This window comes from Amaranthus tricolor, chromosome 3 (genome assembly GCF_026212465.1).
Source record: "Amaranthus tricolor cultivar Red isolate AtriRed21 chromosome 3, ASM2621246v1, whole genome shotgun sequence".
NCBI lineage: Eukaryota > Viridiplantae > Streptophyta > Magnoliopsida > Caryophyllales > Amaranthaceae > Amaranthus > Amaranthus tricolor.
In genome coordinates this window covers 28,449,925-28,466,781 of record NC_080049.1, presented here as the reverse complement: position 1 = coordinate 28,466,781, position 16,857 = coordinate 28,449,925, and the positions used below count along the sequence as shown (strand labels likewise).

Below are 16,857 nucleotides of genomic sequence, written 5' to 3'. Positions count from 1 at the left end.
TTTTGTACCGGATTTAAGTTTATAGATTTTTTAATCAATTTTATTTATTCTATATTGACATAAACATATTAGTGTATTGTTTCTCTGATCATTATAGTGATAAAGTTGTTAAGATCCTTAATAGAATACTTATCTTTTAGACTCACACTCTTAAAAGTAAAGTTAAAACGTACGTGTGCCTTCGAAGCTGTAGGTCCACAGACTATATTACACAACCAAAGAGTATTATTTTAGTATAAAAACATATTCTCAAAAAACAATTTAAATAATGAAATGATAAAATGCTATTCTCTAATGTGAAAACATGGAAATATTCACTTAAAATTAGGTTAAATTTATAAATCATGAAGTATAAAAGAGAATACGACTATCTTTCACTAAGATTCTATTCTCTTTAATTTATTTTTTGAACTTATTACTTATATTTATTGGAATCAAATCAAATTAGATGTGATCAGACCAGACGAGGCCAGACCAGATTAATTCAAATCAGATCAGAAAAGTTCAGATAAGATATTACCAGATCAAATCAGATCAGACCAGATTAGATCAAATCAAATCAGATCAGATCAAATCAAATCATGATTACTTATTAATATTATTAGTATTATTATTATTATTATTATTATTATTATTATTTTATTATTATTATTATATTATTATTATTATTGTTATTATTATCATTGTTATTGTTATTATTAAAATTGTATTTATTATTATTATTATTATTATTATTATTATTATTATTATTATTATTATTATTATTATTATTATCATTATCAATAAACCTATTATAATAATAATAAGAATAATAATAATATCCTTTTGGCTTAAATGGATATATGAGGCATACATGAAAAGGGGCAACTAGATGCTGTTTAACTCCCCCATCACATCCAGTTGGGTCGTTAAAAAGCTTTGCAAGGTTAAGGACAAGTTAATGAGGTGGATGAACACTCCGATCTACTCAATCACAGCAGTGTAAGAGTTAGTTGGAACAACATAGTATGGAGCAAGATTGCCACTCCCAGAAGCAGGTTCACAGCCTAGTTGGCGCTCAACAATCGAGTGAAAACAAAACATCGCCTAAAGCTTCAGGAGTCATGGATGTTGACACATGCCCAATCTGCGGATTGGAAAGTGAAACAGTGAACCATCTATTCTTTCAGTGCGCCTTTAGCCAAAAGTGTGTAGATAAGCTGAAGGATTGGATTGGGACTAACAGCAAAATGGATACTCTGGATGACATCCTTAAGAGGAACCACTTAGGCCGCAACAAAAGAAAACACTATGAGGCCATCCTTTGCAATCTCATCTAAGCAATTTGAAACGCTAGAAATGACGCTACATGGAACCACAGAGTATCAATGGTTACCCAAGTGGTAGGCAACGTCAAAGACGTTTCGGAGACTAGAATCAAATTCCTAACATCCTTGAGATCTAATTCAGCTTGAAGCTTTCCCCATCCAGCTTTAGTCTCTTTGATAGGTGCAATACTCGGATGCTTCTACAGCTCTCAGTTCCAGAGCGTCTGCCATCCTGACAGCTGCTGTTTTTTTGCCTCAACCTTTGTCACTCCTTAGATATGTTCTTTCTATTTTTTACAGCTAGGCCAGTTTCTATAGGCTCTTTTACTTTTGACTTGTCAAGTTGGGTATGTCCTTCTGACATAATTAACTTTGTTTTCTAACTCTGCCGTTGTGTATAGCTTTTTTGAGGCTTCTCGCTTACCTCCTTTGCACATGAAGGGTGACACATTGAAACCCTTCCTAAATGTGGGCTTTGTGTTCACACTGATGCAACCATAGGGAGATTAGCTGGAAACCTAAGTGTCCCAGTTTCGTTGTATCCCATTTTTTTGATTGGGTAATACAAAAAATCTTTTCCTCAAAAAAAAAAAGAAAAATAATAATAATAATAAACAATATTAACTTATTATTGAATTAATTAATTAAATAATAAAAATATATTATTAAATATCTAATTAATTAACAATGATAATAATAATAGTAATAATTATTATAATTAATAAAATAATAAATAAATGAATATATAGATGATAATTTTAATAATAAAAATTATATTAATTAATTAATTAACAATATTTATTAATGAATTAAATAATAATAATATATAAATGATTATTTAATAATTATAGTTATGATAATAATGACATTATTATTAACTAATTATTTGTAAATTAATTAAATGATATTGATATTGATTAATTAATTAATTTATTAAATAAATAATAATAATAATAATAATAATAATAATAATAATAATAATAATAAATAAATGAATATATAAATGATAATTTTAATAATACAAATTATATTAATTAATTAATTAACAATATTTATTAATGAATTAAATAATAATAATATAAATGATTATTTAATACTCCCTCCGTTCTTTTTTGATCTTCCACTTTGGGTTTTTCACACATATTAAGGAAGATAGAATCTTTGGGTTGTAGTGGGTATTATTTTAATTAAATAGTAGTGTGAAGTAATGATTGTATTGAAAGTATGAGAGAGAAAATAATTATAATTAAAAGAAGGGGGGTGGGTTATGGGGTAAAAGTGGGATAAAAACATTCTAAAAATAAAAAGTATTCTAAAGTGGAAGAACTTTTGAAACTACCCGTTATAATAATGTGAAAGATCAAAAAAGAACGGAGGGAGTAATTATAATTATGATAATAATGACATTATTATTAATTAATTATTTGTAAATTAATTAAATGATATTGATATTAATTAATTAATTAATTTCTTATTAAATAATAATAATAATAATAATAATAATAATAATAATAATAATAATAATAATAATAATAATGATAATAATAACTTTATGAAACCAAATAAGATCAAATTAGACCAGACCAGACCATACCAGATCAGATTAAATCAATCACATTTGAAAATATAGATCAGATTAAATCAATCACATTTGAAAATATAGATCAGATTAGACTGAATCAGATCAGATCAAATCTTTGTAAATTCTGATCAGATTCAATCACATCAGACGAGGAGAGCAAGCCTTAAAAGTTGGCGTGGAATTTCGAATACAAAACGGTGCGTTTCAAGCGATTAGGTTTAAGAGAATTAATAGCAAGGTAGCAATAAAAACTTCACCGTCCTTCTCCAATCAATAATTGCTAGGGTTTTTATACGAAAGCAGCGCCGTATTTTCTCTGTGTCTGCAAGAGCTCTCAGAAGAAGAAGAATGGGTCACGCTAACATCTGGAATGCTCACCCTAAGAACTATGGTCCTGGATCTCGCGCCTGGTAATCTCATATCTTTTCTCAATTCAATCCTATTACACCGATTCCTGCCTAATTTTTCTTTGATTGGTAATGGTATTTTTCGCAGCCGAGTGTGCGGCAACCCTCACGCAATCATTCGTAAGTATGGTTTGATGTGCTGCAGGCAGTGCTTCCGCAGCAACGCCAAAGAAATTGGATTCATTAAGGTTTATTTTCTTATCAGTTTTTCGTATCTTTTCCGATCGCATCTGATTAGTAATACTCCTAAGTTTTGTTTGATTTCTTGATGATTTGAATTTGATGAAATTTTTTAACAGCTGCAATTTTTTAGCTTAATGAATAGTTAGTCTTTGTGTTATCGCATTTCGGCATGACATATTCTTCCTTTGTTTGTTTTCCTATTTGAACTTTCAGTATCGTTGAAGTGTGACGAGGTATCCAATGCCGAAGCTGTATTGAAGATCTCATAGATACAATCCATGGTCTAAGTTTGTTTTAAGAGTTTGCATTTAAAGATGTAGACAGCTGAACCTATGTTTGTTTTAAACATTGCTTTTTTGAGTGAAATAGGCCTCCCTCATTTTGTAGGAGTTCGTCATTTTTGTTTTGCCATATGATGGTTTATTTTACTACATTATCATTTTTGTGTATTACTGCATTTGTGTGTATTTGTTAATTCTAGTATTGAATTGATAACAGATTTGGGCATAACGTCGTGCTTTCCCTAAAATAGCAGACGGAAAAGCAAACCTGAAACACATACCATTATACCAGTAAGCACCCTCCCCAACTTCCGAGTGTTTGGAATTTGGATGATGGAAATCTGGTGGAAAGGAAGGAAAGGGATTTGAATGGATAGATTTTGTGAAAATTGTCATTAATAATACATGTTCACCCATTGTTCATTTTTGAATAAACCCTTAGTTCCTTGCTCATAGCAACCCTACACATTGGCTTACCCACCCGCTTGCACACCACCGCCACTGAAGGCAAACCAACCACCCATTGCCTTCATGCCCGCCCTCTCTTCCAACCACAAGCCACCGACCACCGTCTACGCTCCCCCATCCACAACCAACATGCCGACAGTCATCCTGAACCATCACTATAGACCTTACGAACCACCACATTATACTCCCACACCCTCATGCGTCCACCAGCAAACCACCCTAATTCCATCCTTACCACCAGCCCAGGAACCCAACCTAGAACCAAAGGAAAACAAGGGGGTGGTCGTGTAGGATTCAGGTAAGAGGGGTTTATTTGGTGGTGGGGGAGGAATGATGGGGTGGGGTGGGGTAACTTGAATTGCAGGCAAAGTAAGAGCATATGTACCCAATATTTGATTTATTTAAATTAAATAGATAATTTATTTTCAGCTGATTATGAATATGCTGTATTATTACAATTTCTCCTAGATTTTATGTTTGGATATCAATTAAGTATAAAGGGGGGATTGAGAGGGGATAGATATGAAGGGCATAATCTCTCATTAGTACAATGACTCTTACTCTATGTAAAAGACTAAAGATCCACATATTCACGTCATAAAGACAAACCAGTAGTTTTTCTCCACCTTATTTTTCAATTTCTACCAAACAATTAAGGGGACTCTCCTCAATATTCCCTTTCCTACGTTTCCGTTCTTCCCCTTACCTTTGTCGACAAAACAACTAAGGGGCCTCTCCTCGATATTCCCTTACCTTCTCTTCCGTTCTTTCCCTTTTCCGCCAAACAATGATACGTTTCCCTAAACAAACGAAGGAGTTATTCCTTTTCTTTCATTCTCTTTCAAATTCTTATGTAAACCAACATTCGGCTATCTGGATAAGAAAACCTGACGTTTTGAATTCACGATGCCTTTTTTTCATTTTTTGATTTATTTTAATTACTGGGTATTATTGTAATGAACATTGAACACAGACAGATTGACAGTGTACTCGAACTCAATTATTTTCGATGAATATATGAGTCAAGCTTGAACATTGCTGGTAGAGCGTACTTTGGAGCTACTCAAAACAGTTAACACCACGTGAAGAGTCTGTTTGGTTAAGAATGTGAGCCTGGGAGGGGGGTTTTGTACAAAATGTAGGGGTTCTCCCTTTTGTTTCCCTTCCCTTTATTTTTGACTTTCCCTTTCTTCTATCCAAATTAAGGAAATATTCTACTTTTCTTTGACTTCATGTATGTCATTGCTGGTGCAATTCTGTTCCGACGAAAAAGGATGACAAGTTTTAAAACCCCCTTTCTGTGTGATAACAATTACGGGGACTTGTTCCGTCTCTCAAATAGACAACTTCAAAATACGAAACTTATATTTTTATTTTCTCTTTAATTTGTATTAATTGGACACTCATATATCTAATGTGTCTCTCGGAGAAATCATCTCTCATAACAATTCCTGAAATATTTATTGGTACTTTTAAAGTCAAAATCATTCTTTTACATTTGAGTTTGGGCCACCCATTAGTACCTGCGGCTTGCCTCATAATAAGGGGTCTCTTGTGAGCTTTTGCGTTGATTAATGATTATCGATATTCATTACTAGACTTGTGCGAAGAGATTGGGCGCATATGAAAACATGTTGGGCTGGGTTGCAATTCAAATAGCAAACGTATAGAATCGTAATTCTCATATAATCATAGAACTTAGAAGGATCATCGTATATATACTGCGAGAATCATACGAATCCTAAATAATAAATGAATCCAATGTGTTATGATTGGAATTGAATGTGAATGTTGTATAGGAATCAGGTGGGATTGAGTACGATCTTAAAAATCCAACTATACTAATTACTAATCATGGTTAATTGAAAGCATACAATAGTATGCATTTTTTGGTTTTCATGCTTAAATTATCATCATACTCAGTGTATCCCGCCTATAAAATACTATGGTCAGGGTCAGGGGAGGGAAGGACGACGGTAACTCATAGCCACAAAGGAGAGCGTGGGTAAAGAGTCCTCGACTCGAGAAAAGAATAGGAGCAGTTTCTACAACGGCTAGAGCTGAGTGAAGCTGAAGCTGACTCCGTAAGTTTGCATTGTATCGCCCAGGCGTGACCCTTAAACATAGAAAGATAAATACAATGCAAATATAAATAAAATAAAGTAAAAATAACCATTAAAAGGAAACAATATTAATAATAATAATAATAATAATAATAATAATAATAATAATAATAATAATAATAATAATAGAGCGAGTAAAAGCTAGAGAACAAGAACACCGACTATTAAATAAAGAGCAAATCAATAGTCTAACGCATGGATAAGACGCCTTTAACTACCTCTATCTCGGGTCAGGTCCACAGAGAGGTGTAACTTGTGCAGGTCAATTTTTATTTGCTTATCTTAAGTTCTCCTAGATCTTTCTCGACTTCTCTTACTCTCTACTATGATACAAATTAGTATAATAGTCATTGGTTATGATTTATATACCACAATTAATAAATTTATGTTAATAAATTTATCATTAAAATTTCATTTCTTATTTTATTTTAATAAAGAGATCACGATTAAAATGGGCGCTAATTCGTCTAGTTCATGCATATTAGTATAATAGTCATTGATTATGATTTATATACCACAATTAATAAAAAAGATTATAATTTTTTTATCACACTCTATTTGATTTATAAGTGGGTTTAATATAATTAATATAATCTTGCATGGGTTATTTGTTCCTAAAGTAAAGAAACGAATGAAATATGAATGATAGTGATTATATGACCAAAATTAAGATATGTTATTATAGAGCAACACTTGTGAGGCTGTTTCTCGATGAGACGGGCTCATTATAAGAAGTCTATATGTTGATAATTTATATTAATTAGATTATTTAAACCACATATGGAGTGCGTCAACGATGATACTATTTCATACAAAAATTTGTCATTATTATATAGTTGCCGCCTCTTTGCCTGACAGACTCTTTGGCCACATTCTCCTTTATGGATATGAGTTGCCGCCTTCTTTCTCTCCTTAGATCCTGATCATAGTTTCCTTTGAGCGGGATATATTGGGTAAGAAGAAGATGATGATGATATAATTCGTCATTTAATTTTTGCTTTGTAGAAGAAAACTAATATTATAATTAAAATTTCAATCCATCCTCTAAAAACTAAAATTTACCAATTAATTACGTAACATAATTCGTACTGTTAATATAACTTTCTCTTAATAAAACGTACTTTTATTGAGCCCAATTCAAGGTTAAACATGACTATTTGTGTATCTCTAAGACCATAGGTAAGGCCCTAAGGGTAGTTTTAGCTTATTTTATAATATCTGTGATAATTTTTAGTAAAATTGGAATATATATCTAATGTTAGTAAAATCGAGTATAAATTTAAACCTTTGAAAATTAGTTAAAACTTATGAATAAGTAGAGAATCAATTTGACAAGACTATGAAGGCACTTCAATCAAATCGAAGTGGAGAGTATCTCGGGCCAATATATCATTGCTCATTTGAAGAATGTGAGAAATTCTTTTACATGTACTAAAATATTGAGAACAAAGTGATTGTGCAATATGAATCCAGTTCTATCTTAATTGATGTTTGTATTAATTTTTTGGAGAAATTTAGTTTGATTTTCGTTATCCTTCTCTTACTCTCGACCTAAACCACAAAAAAAAAAGTGATTATGCTTTATATAATTGTCTTCATAAAATAACGTTTTATTTTTTAAAACCAAATTCGGGAAGAAATATAAAACAATTTTCCAATATTTCAATTATCTCAAATGAAATCCAAATTTAATACGTGCTCTTATTAGTTCCTCAGATTTCAAATGAAGAGAACAAAATAAATCGAATAGTGTACGTATAATTTAAATTAAAAATATAGTCTTTTTACTTCTATGACTCTTATAGTCTTATTCCCTTTGTCCTTTGTACGGCTGAATAAAGTTTGAACCGTAAACAAAATCGAATTAAACCGTAATTTTAATATTTGGTTTGGTCTACAGTTTAAATGGTCCGGTCTATTTTGTTTAAAAAATTACAATTTATGGTCTGGTCTCAGTTTTTTATTTTTCAGACCAGACTACAACCGTAAAATGACCGAAAACCAAAAAAATAGGTTGCTACCTCTAGATATATCGAGATATAATTATTTTTATATAATATATTATAGGAGTACTTAGGTAATCGCCTCCCTCTCCTTTTTTCTCTTCTCTCTCTAAAAAGAGCCTAATCCCCATAGTTGGTTTGGTGCTATCATCAGCCTTTTGGTTTATAGTAAGCCCTTATATTTTTTTCCGTTTTAAACTTTTTGAATATGATTAGAATAAATATTTGTCCTCTCCCTATAGGAGAGTTGTTCTACCCATTTATTGGGTTGATTCTACCCATATATTGAGTTTTGATCTCTCTCTTCGTGAGTTTGAAAGTTATGAAGTTTGTTTTGTAATTGATTTGTTGGTAGAGATTAAAGCGATAATGCAGCAGACACCAAAATTGCAATTACCATCAACTATATAAAATTCAATTCTATCTTAAGTCTACAAGAGATCGAATGACACAACGATAGAATTCTATCTCAAATTCAATGTGAAAAGGATATTTAAAATTGTCAGATCTCATATACAACGATCGTAGTTTTGTCAATTTTGAATTATCTTTGATTAAAGTTGTTATGTACTTGCTAATTTTTATCTCTGATGTAGATGTCGTATGACTTTTTATTAATGAATCATGTATAATTAAAAAACAAAAGAGTACTTGAATGATGTTGATGCATTCAACAAATTACAAATTATTGTATGTGGTGTTTGTAGGTGTAAAATATTTGCATAAACACATATATTAATTTGAAAAACAATATGAAATAAAAAACCGTAAACCAGACCAGACCGTTGTAGAACGATTTTGATCTGATCCAGTTCGGTGATTTAAAGGGTCCAGTTTAGAAATTTTTCAGATCAGAATTTTTGATTCGTTCTGATTTTTGTGTCAGATCAGACTAAACTGATGTTTACTATAGTCTTTCATCTTACTCAATTTGAATCATTTATTATTTTAAATTATTCTACTCATTTTACATGATTTTCATATTTAAAATTGGACTTAATAATTTTCTTTTAATCTCACCTGTATATTTTACATTCTTTTAAATCCATTAACACAATTTAATATATCTCTCATTTATATTACCAAATTTTTTTTCTTAAAAATACATCATTTCCTCCCCGAGGCTAAATTGGGAAAAAATGAAAAAAAATGCGTATATATGAAGCGTTAGTTCTGCCTTGTTCAATTCACAAAAGCAAAAACCCCGACAATAAAACAAGGAGGCTTCAGTCTCTTGCTCTCTTCTGTGGTAAGAGTAAAGTTCAACAATGGCGGAAGACAAATTGAATCGTCCTCCATTAGTGCTCTACAACACCATGACAAAGAAGAAAGAGGTTTTCAAATCCAAGGTTCCTAACAAAGTTGGCATGTATATTTGTGGTGTTACTGCTTACGATTTCAGCCACATTGGTCATGCTCGTGCTTATGTTGCTTTCGATGTCCTTTACAGGTTTTTTGCTGAATTTTTTACTTTTTCTATTTTCCAATTGATTACTTCTCTTCTTTTTATGATTTTTTTTATGTGTTTTCCTAATTACATTATTAGGGATTAATCGAATTTAAAAAGTCAACTCCATTTTTTTGTGGCTTGCTAGGCTTCTGGATTCATATATATTGCCCAGTACCTGGAATTCTTTTTTTGTTCGTCCCTATTACTGAATGATACGCTTAACACTAATCAAGAACTTTCGTTGAATTGCATATTGTGATTTGTAATGAATTGATCAACTGATTTGGAGTCTATGCTGGAATTTAATATAATATTTATGCATTTCTTGTTTCAGATACTTGATGGAATTGGGCTATGAAGTGACTTATGTACGGAATTTCACTGATGTTGATGACAAGGTTAGAAATTGTTAGGTCTTGTATCGTAGCTAGCTAAATAAAGTTCTAAAACAGTTGAAGGTAACTGAATTGCTTTCCATCAGCTGCTATTGAACTTTTGATTCGTATTTGGTACTTTTACGTTTGGGGAATTCTTGGGGTAAATTTGTTGCTATGTTTAATTAATTAGTTCTGTTGCATTGAATTTGTGTCGTAATTTCTCTTTTTTCATAAATTGACATGTGAGGTTAGGTGTTTGAGGGTATAAAGTTTAGATGACATAATTGAGATTGCCTTAGGTTGTGTTCTTGTCAACTTGCAAAATTAGGTTTGAGTTCACCTTAGCAAACAGAAGTTCTATTAATAAAAATAAGTTAATTTTAGGGAAAAGAAGTTCAGTTAAGTTGAATAAGCTAAGTCAACAAAAATAAGTGATAAATATGGTTAAATGCTTTGTTATTGCGCTTATCTTTCTCTAGAACTGAAGTTGATCATTTTATGGAAAGGACTCATATCTCGTGTGGAATGTAGTGCTTGTGAGCCGGTTGTGACGCGAAGTGTGGAATCGGAAACTGATTTTTCCTAAAGGTTTCCAACATAGTGAATGGTGAAACTGTTTCACTTAATTCGAAAGTAGTAGGGACAATAAGGGGGTATAACCATAGCGCAAAAACAAGGCTGCATCAAATTATATTAGTGTCATTCGAACCGTAAAGTTTTCAAATCTATCAAACTAATACAACCTGCAACGATAAGTTGTAAAAAGTTGCATCTTTAGCCAGCTGTATGACAACCACATCACTCCATTGCTGCATCACTGTGACTGTTATCAAAATGCTCACTGAATCCACATTTTTTCTTTATACATACCATCGTCAACAACAAGGCATGGTCTTATCATATCATACTAACCATAAAGGTTTTGAAACCTATCGAATCAATACTATATTAATGCTAAAGGTGTGTAAAATCGCAGTTTAAGCATTTTAAGACATTTCATGGTTTCGTGTGATATATTGCATTTCATTGTACACGCATCACCCGACTTAGCATATTACCATGGCCGTTACTACAATTGTGAATTTGTGACCAAAATCATATTTTATTTTTCATAAAATTCATTCCAATGCATTATCATTTAAAGAGGTGATATAAGGTAGTAATGAAAAATTGTGAAAAAAAAAATTTTTATAGTCAAAATTTCATTACCATGGAAATAATACGCTAAAAATTCATATAAAAATTTTCTATAATTCATTCCTATTACCTTCATTTAGTATCAACAACCAAACGGTTTGTTGAGGGTTTATATAGAAAAATATGCATGTCTAAGATTGGTACATGTAATGCTGAAAACCTTTCCTTTAGTTCTCGTTTTTATATTTGAGTTTTTAGCCTGCTTTTGAGAGGTGTTCATGATTTGGATTTATGTGAAATGTTAACTGAGGTGGGCTTCTAAATCTTGTGTGGTGATTCTATACTAAGACAAAATATGTTACTGATGTCATCCAATGATCCATTTTTCCTTTATGTTTTTTCTATAATTACCTAAAACTATTAAATTATCAACATACTTTCTTTGTCATATTTTTAGTTGTTGATTCTTTCGGCTTCTAGATCTTGACTGTTTATTGGTTCTCTTGTTTGAATGTCTTTAGATAATTCGCAGAGCAAATGAGCACAAGGAGAAAAATCCGGAAGATCCATTGAGTGATCCCTTGAAGTTAAGTGATCATTATTGTCAGGAATTCCTGAAGGATATGGATGATCTACAATGTCTGCTTCCTACTCATCAGCCACGTGTCTCTGATCATATGGATCAGATCAGAGATATGATAGCAAAGGTAGAAAATGTTGTTTGTATGTCTTATCTTTGTCTAGGTGCAAAATTCTCGGCCCTTCTGGCCATATTTGTGATTTGTGTCTGAATGATGCACATTGGTTACTGATGGATGATCATGCGTAGATTATTTGTGGAGTTTCTTAATTATAACACCATTTATTTTTTTTTAGGTTTTAGATTGATATGGTTGCTCTATTGAACTTAAAGTTTTTGCTTACTTAAGTAGGTCTTATTCCATTCACTGATGCCTGTATGATTTTGAAATGTGATCACATATGGTCAGTGGTAGAGTAGGTGTTCCTTGCTCTGTTTTCCATTTCAAAAGAAACAAACTGTTACATGCATAGACGAAATGGAGCTGGGAGAAAGGTTTTATTAGAAAAAAATCATGTTCTAGCTGGACATGGAGTAATGGGTGATGAAACTGTGAGGACCATCTGTCCTCAAACAGAAAATTATTACCAATAAGATCAATTCCCCAAAGTATTTTTCCATCAATTCTTGTCTCTCATTATTCAACACTATCTATTATGTTGTTACCTTGATAACACCATGGTCTCCTCACTGGGCATCACCAATCAAATTCAGTTGAGCAATTTCCCAAACACCATACTTGAAAATAGTTGCCTCTTTTTCATAAGGACCCAAATGATAGCTGCCGTAGTTGACACAGAGCTTCATGATCATCATCACCCCTTTCATCAGAAACTTTTAATTCATTGCACGACAATGCCCTCTCTTCCACAACCAATACACTGTCTGGTACCATCGACCATCACCATCCTGAATGTGAGAGAGAGAGAGAGAGAGAGAGGAGGGGGAGTTGGTTAACACTAGTATAATCCTCACTGATTTTGGTTGTTTCCTTCTCTTGATTCTTTCTCGTGCATTTCCCTTCCTTTTCCTCTCATGTGGAACAACCATTCCCTTAATGGTCATAGTGGATGATGACATCTTCCAAGTATAGGCCACTTGGCTGCAAACGTATACATGTAAGCAAGACTTGCTATATCAAACTCAAATAATCATATGGAGGTCCAGTGAGATTACTCTACTGTGGTCTTTCATAATATCAGTGTCCACCCAAAAACTATCGGGCTTGCTAATTTCCACACGGAGGTGTTTACCTTAACATTAACCTTCCAAATGAAAGTTAACCTCGTGAAAAGGGATATGAAGGAGGGAGGGTTAAGCACACGCAAATGACCTGTGTATAGTGCTCCTTGACATACTTCTCAGGATTTGCTCACAAGTATTTTCCAGTTCATGTATACTTGAGCATTGTGTTACATTTTTTATTATTTCGGGCTTCTGCTGCTTGTACATCTTCTGAGTGATTAACATTCATGTTAAACACTTTTTTTTATTTTTTAAATTCTGTTATTGGATCATTGCAGATAATTGAAGAGGGCTATGCTTATCCTCTTGATGGGGATGTTTACTTTGCAGCTGATAAATTCCCAAAATACGGGCAACTTTCAAGGCGGAAGCTTGAAGACAACAGAGCTGGTGAAAGGGTTGCTATAGATTCAAGAAAGCGACATCCTGCTGATTTTGCTTTGTGGAAGGTACAGAAAACAATTGCAACTTTTACATTGTATTTTTTTTTATTAGGGGACAGTTTCGTGGGTGTGGGCCTGTGGGTGGGTTGGGGGGTAGGAAAACACTTGATGGCCGACGGTAATGAGTGACCAAACAAGATAGGTTACTGAGACTGAAAATGTCGAGTAATTCGGTTTGTTGATGAAAGTAGTTGTGTAGGTAGTGCTTAGATGTGAAGGGAGTTGTCACTTGTGGTAGCTATTATCACTTGAATTGCTCGTTAAAAATTTAAGTGTTTCGGTAAATTAAAGTATATTAGTAGGTATTTGACTTGTTAATTTTTGATCCATGCGAACTTGACTTGAAATATGACCGAAAATGAGAAGGTTTAACTCATTGTCTGAACATGGCCAAACCCAAGATACCAAAAAAGGGTCAAACTTCCGTATTCAAAACCCGACTGTTTTGACCCTTTTTCCCAAATTTATCACTTTTTCAGTTTCACGATATTATTTTAGTTGGGACTCACTATATTACGAGTCATTAACTGTATTTTAAATCAGTATTTTATTGTTTTGTTTATTAAAAAAGTTATATCATATTAGAAAAAAGTTCAATTATAAGAAAAAGAAAATTTGAATTCTTAACCCATTGGGTTGACCCGAACCTGATTAAACTAGAAATGCTCTAAACTTGATCGATTGTTTTGACAGGTTTAGTAGCTATTCAATAGTCTTGCAGAATTTAGTGAGTTATGTAGCGTTGTAGCCAGTGTTTTTTAAATGTAAGATTTGTTGTTTCCAATTTCCATAACCTCTGCCTACATCATTACTTCATTACTAAACACTACCGGAAAAGCTATTTCATCGAACACTTGTATTATATTAATGGTTTGAAGTCAAAACACTAGCTCTTACCCCACCACTACTCTGAACAAGGCCAATAGATCGTTTGCAAATGTCCAAGTTGGTGCTGCTGATTTGATTATGATTATGCTGCTGTCAGTGTCACTGAGATTCATCAATTTGCAGGCTGCAAAACCTGGTGAACCCTTCTGGGACAGTAAATGGGGTCCAGGAAGACCAGGATGGCACATAGAATGCAGTGCAATGAGTGCTCATTATCTGACTTTCTCTTTTGATATTCATGGTGGTGGAATGGATTTGATCTTTCCTCACCATGAAAATGAGCTGGCACAGAGCTGTGCTGCATGTGAGGAGAGCCATATCAGTTACTGGTTACATAATGGTTTTGTGACTATCAATGAAGAGAAGATGTCAAAATCAACTGGAAACTTCTTTACTATTCGTGAGGTATGATGTGTGATGCTATAGTGTATGCTGCTGATTCTCATAGTGAGGTGTTTGGATATTAGCTGGCATGCCATGAACTTATATGGGTTTCTCCTTTTCAAACCTAGGTTACCAAACAATATCATCCTTTGGCTTTGCGATACTTCTTGCTAAGCATGAACTACAATTCTCCCGTCAATTATTCATTGTCGCAGATAGATCTTGCATCCGAAGCAGTCTTCCGTGTTTATCAGGCAAGTATTATGGGCTTTGACAAATTTGATCTTTTTGCTAAAATTTATTTTGCTTTACTAAACACTAATGACATGTCCATGTTTTTTTTTGTCCTTTTGTGATGGATTGTTAGGATTTTTGTTATCTGGTTGGGGATGTTTGTTCTAGTTCTTAATGTCTCTTGATTTTCAGACGTTGCTAGATTGTAGAGATGCTTTATTGTCATTTGATGGTGGAAACAACACTGAGAAGCCTAAATCTAACAGCAAACAACCTACTAAACCTTCTGAGGCTGAAAATCTGATGAAAGATTTCGAGTGTAAAATGTCTGATGATTTGCATACTGCAGAGATATTGAAGGGCAGTCTTCAAGATGCTCTGAAATCTATTAACAACGAATTGAATGGCCTTAAGGTGAGTGTTTTGGTGATGCCTACATTCATTTAGTTCCCCTAACCAGAAGAGAAAAAAAAAGGTCAAAGAGGTAATGCATTTGTTAGCAGTTCATATTCAATTGATCATCAATGAATCTAAATATAAAATTTCTAACTTCAGAAGAAGCAAAAGCAGCAAAAACTATTGGCTATCCAATCTCTTAAAGAATTGGAAGAGGCGGTCAGGAAAGTTTTGGATGTTCTAGGGCTGTTTTCTGCTCAGCCTTATTCTGAGGTGAGAATGTGTCAGATTCAAATAAGAGTTCCCTCCTTTGAGCTTATTGCTTATTCTAAATAAACGTTGCTTTTCAAACAGGTTTTGCTGCAGTTGAAGGAAAAGGCTCTAGTTAGAGCGGAGATGACTGAAGAGGAAATATCGCATCTGATTGAAGAAAGGGCCGTAGCTAGGAAGAACAAAGATTTTGCAAGAAGTGACCAGGTAAGAAGTGAACTAACTGCAAAGGGTATAAGCTTAATGGATTTACCAACGGGCACGACATGGAGGCCATGTGTGCCAGAAGGAAGTGCTTAGATTCCAGCATCAAAATGAAGTGATTATGTAATTTTAGCTGATTTTTGTTTCGGAAACATTCCATTCATCATCTAGAGTCTCGTAAAGTGTAACGACTCACCGTTGCTTAAGAGTTAAGACCAATTTTGTACTGGGGTTTGACAAATTTTTCCCCAATCAAAGCTAACTTTTATGAAACCACAGACCTTTTAAGTTAATGAGTTGTGAGACAGAGTATATTATGCCTGATTTGTGATCCCATTCGGTCTTTTTGTCTCATGTTACTTTATATACTTTTTTTGTAAAAACATATATATATATATATATATATATATATATATATATATATATGTATATATATATATATATATATAATCTGTAATCTCCTCTTTATTTTGTACCCAAATCATTTTCATTCATGAAACTTAAAAAATAAATAAATATTTTGTACCAAATGTGATGTATCAAGGCCAAATTGTGATGATGACTACTGTCAGAAGATACTTTCCAGCTTCCTGATAATCGAATGAATGAGACATCAAAACAATTGTAGCATCGCAATTCACAACCTCAATACTTTCGATCAAGCATTCATCAAAGCAGAACAAAAACATTACATCTATAAGAAGTGAATAATTAATGTTAAATTAATTGTTGATGCAATTTTATAAATGTTTCATTCAATATACTTGATTTAGATTTGCAGAGATGACTGAATTGCATATTCTTTTAATTTCATGATATCAAATTTTAGTCAATCAAATACCATTTTGGAATGAAAAAACATATAATTCGAAGGCAATGTCCTTATTCATTCTCC

At 32.8% G+C, this 16,857-nt stretch overlaps 2 protein-coding genes across 2 annotated transcripts; both read left to right on the top strand.

The window, feature by feature from the left end:
* Positions 1-3,110: 3,110 nt before the first annotated feature.
* Positions 3,111-3,876, top strand: LOC130808924 (40S ribosomal protein S29-like). Its single transcript, XM_057674486.1, has 3 exons — positions 3,111-3,299; positions 3,385-3,484; positions 3,693-3,876. The coding sequence occupies exons 1-3, from the start codon at positions 3,238-3,240 to the stop codon at positions 3,699-3,701; spliced, it is 171 nt and encodes a 56-aa protein (XP_057530469.1). The 5' UTR covers positions 3,111-3,237; the 3' UTR covers positions 3,702-3,876.
* A 5,643-nt stretch (positions 3,877-9,519) lies between these two features.
* Positions 9,520-16,298, top strand: LOC130808862 (cysteine--tRNA ligase 2, cytoplasmic). The gene is made up of 9 exons (XM_057674396.1): positions 9,520-9,804; positions 10,139-10,202; positions 11,840-12,025; positions 13,422-13,592; positions 14,598-14,879; positions 14,987-15,112; positions 15,285-15,506; positions 15,648-15,761; positions 15,843-16,298. The coding sequence occupies exons 1-9, from the start codon at positions 9,623-9,625 to the stop codon at positions 16,056-16,058; spliced, it is 1,563 nt and encodes a 520-aa protein (XP_057530379.1). The 5' UTR covers positions 9,520-9,622; the 3' UTR covers positions 16,059-16,298.
* The last annotated feature ends 559 nt before the right edge of the window (positions 16,299-16,857 follow it).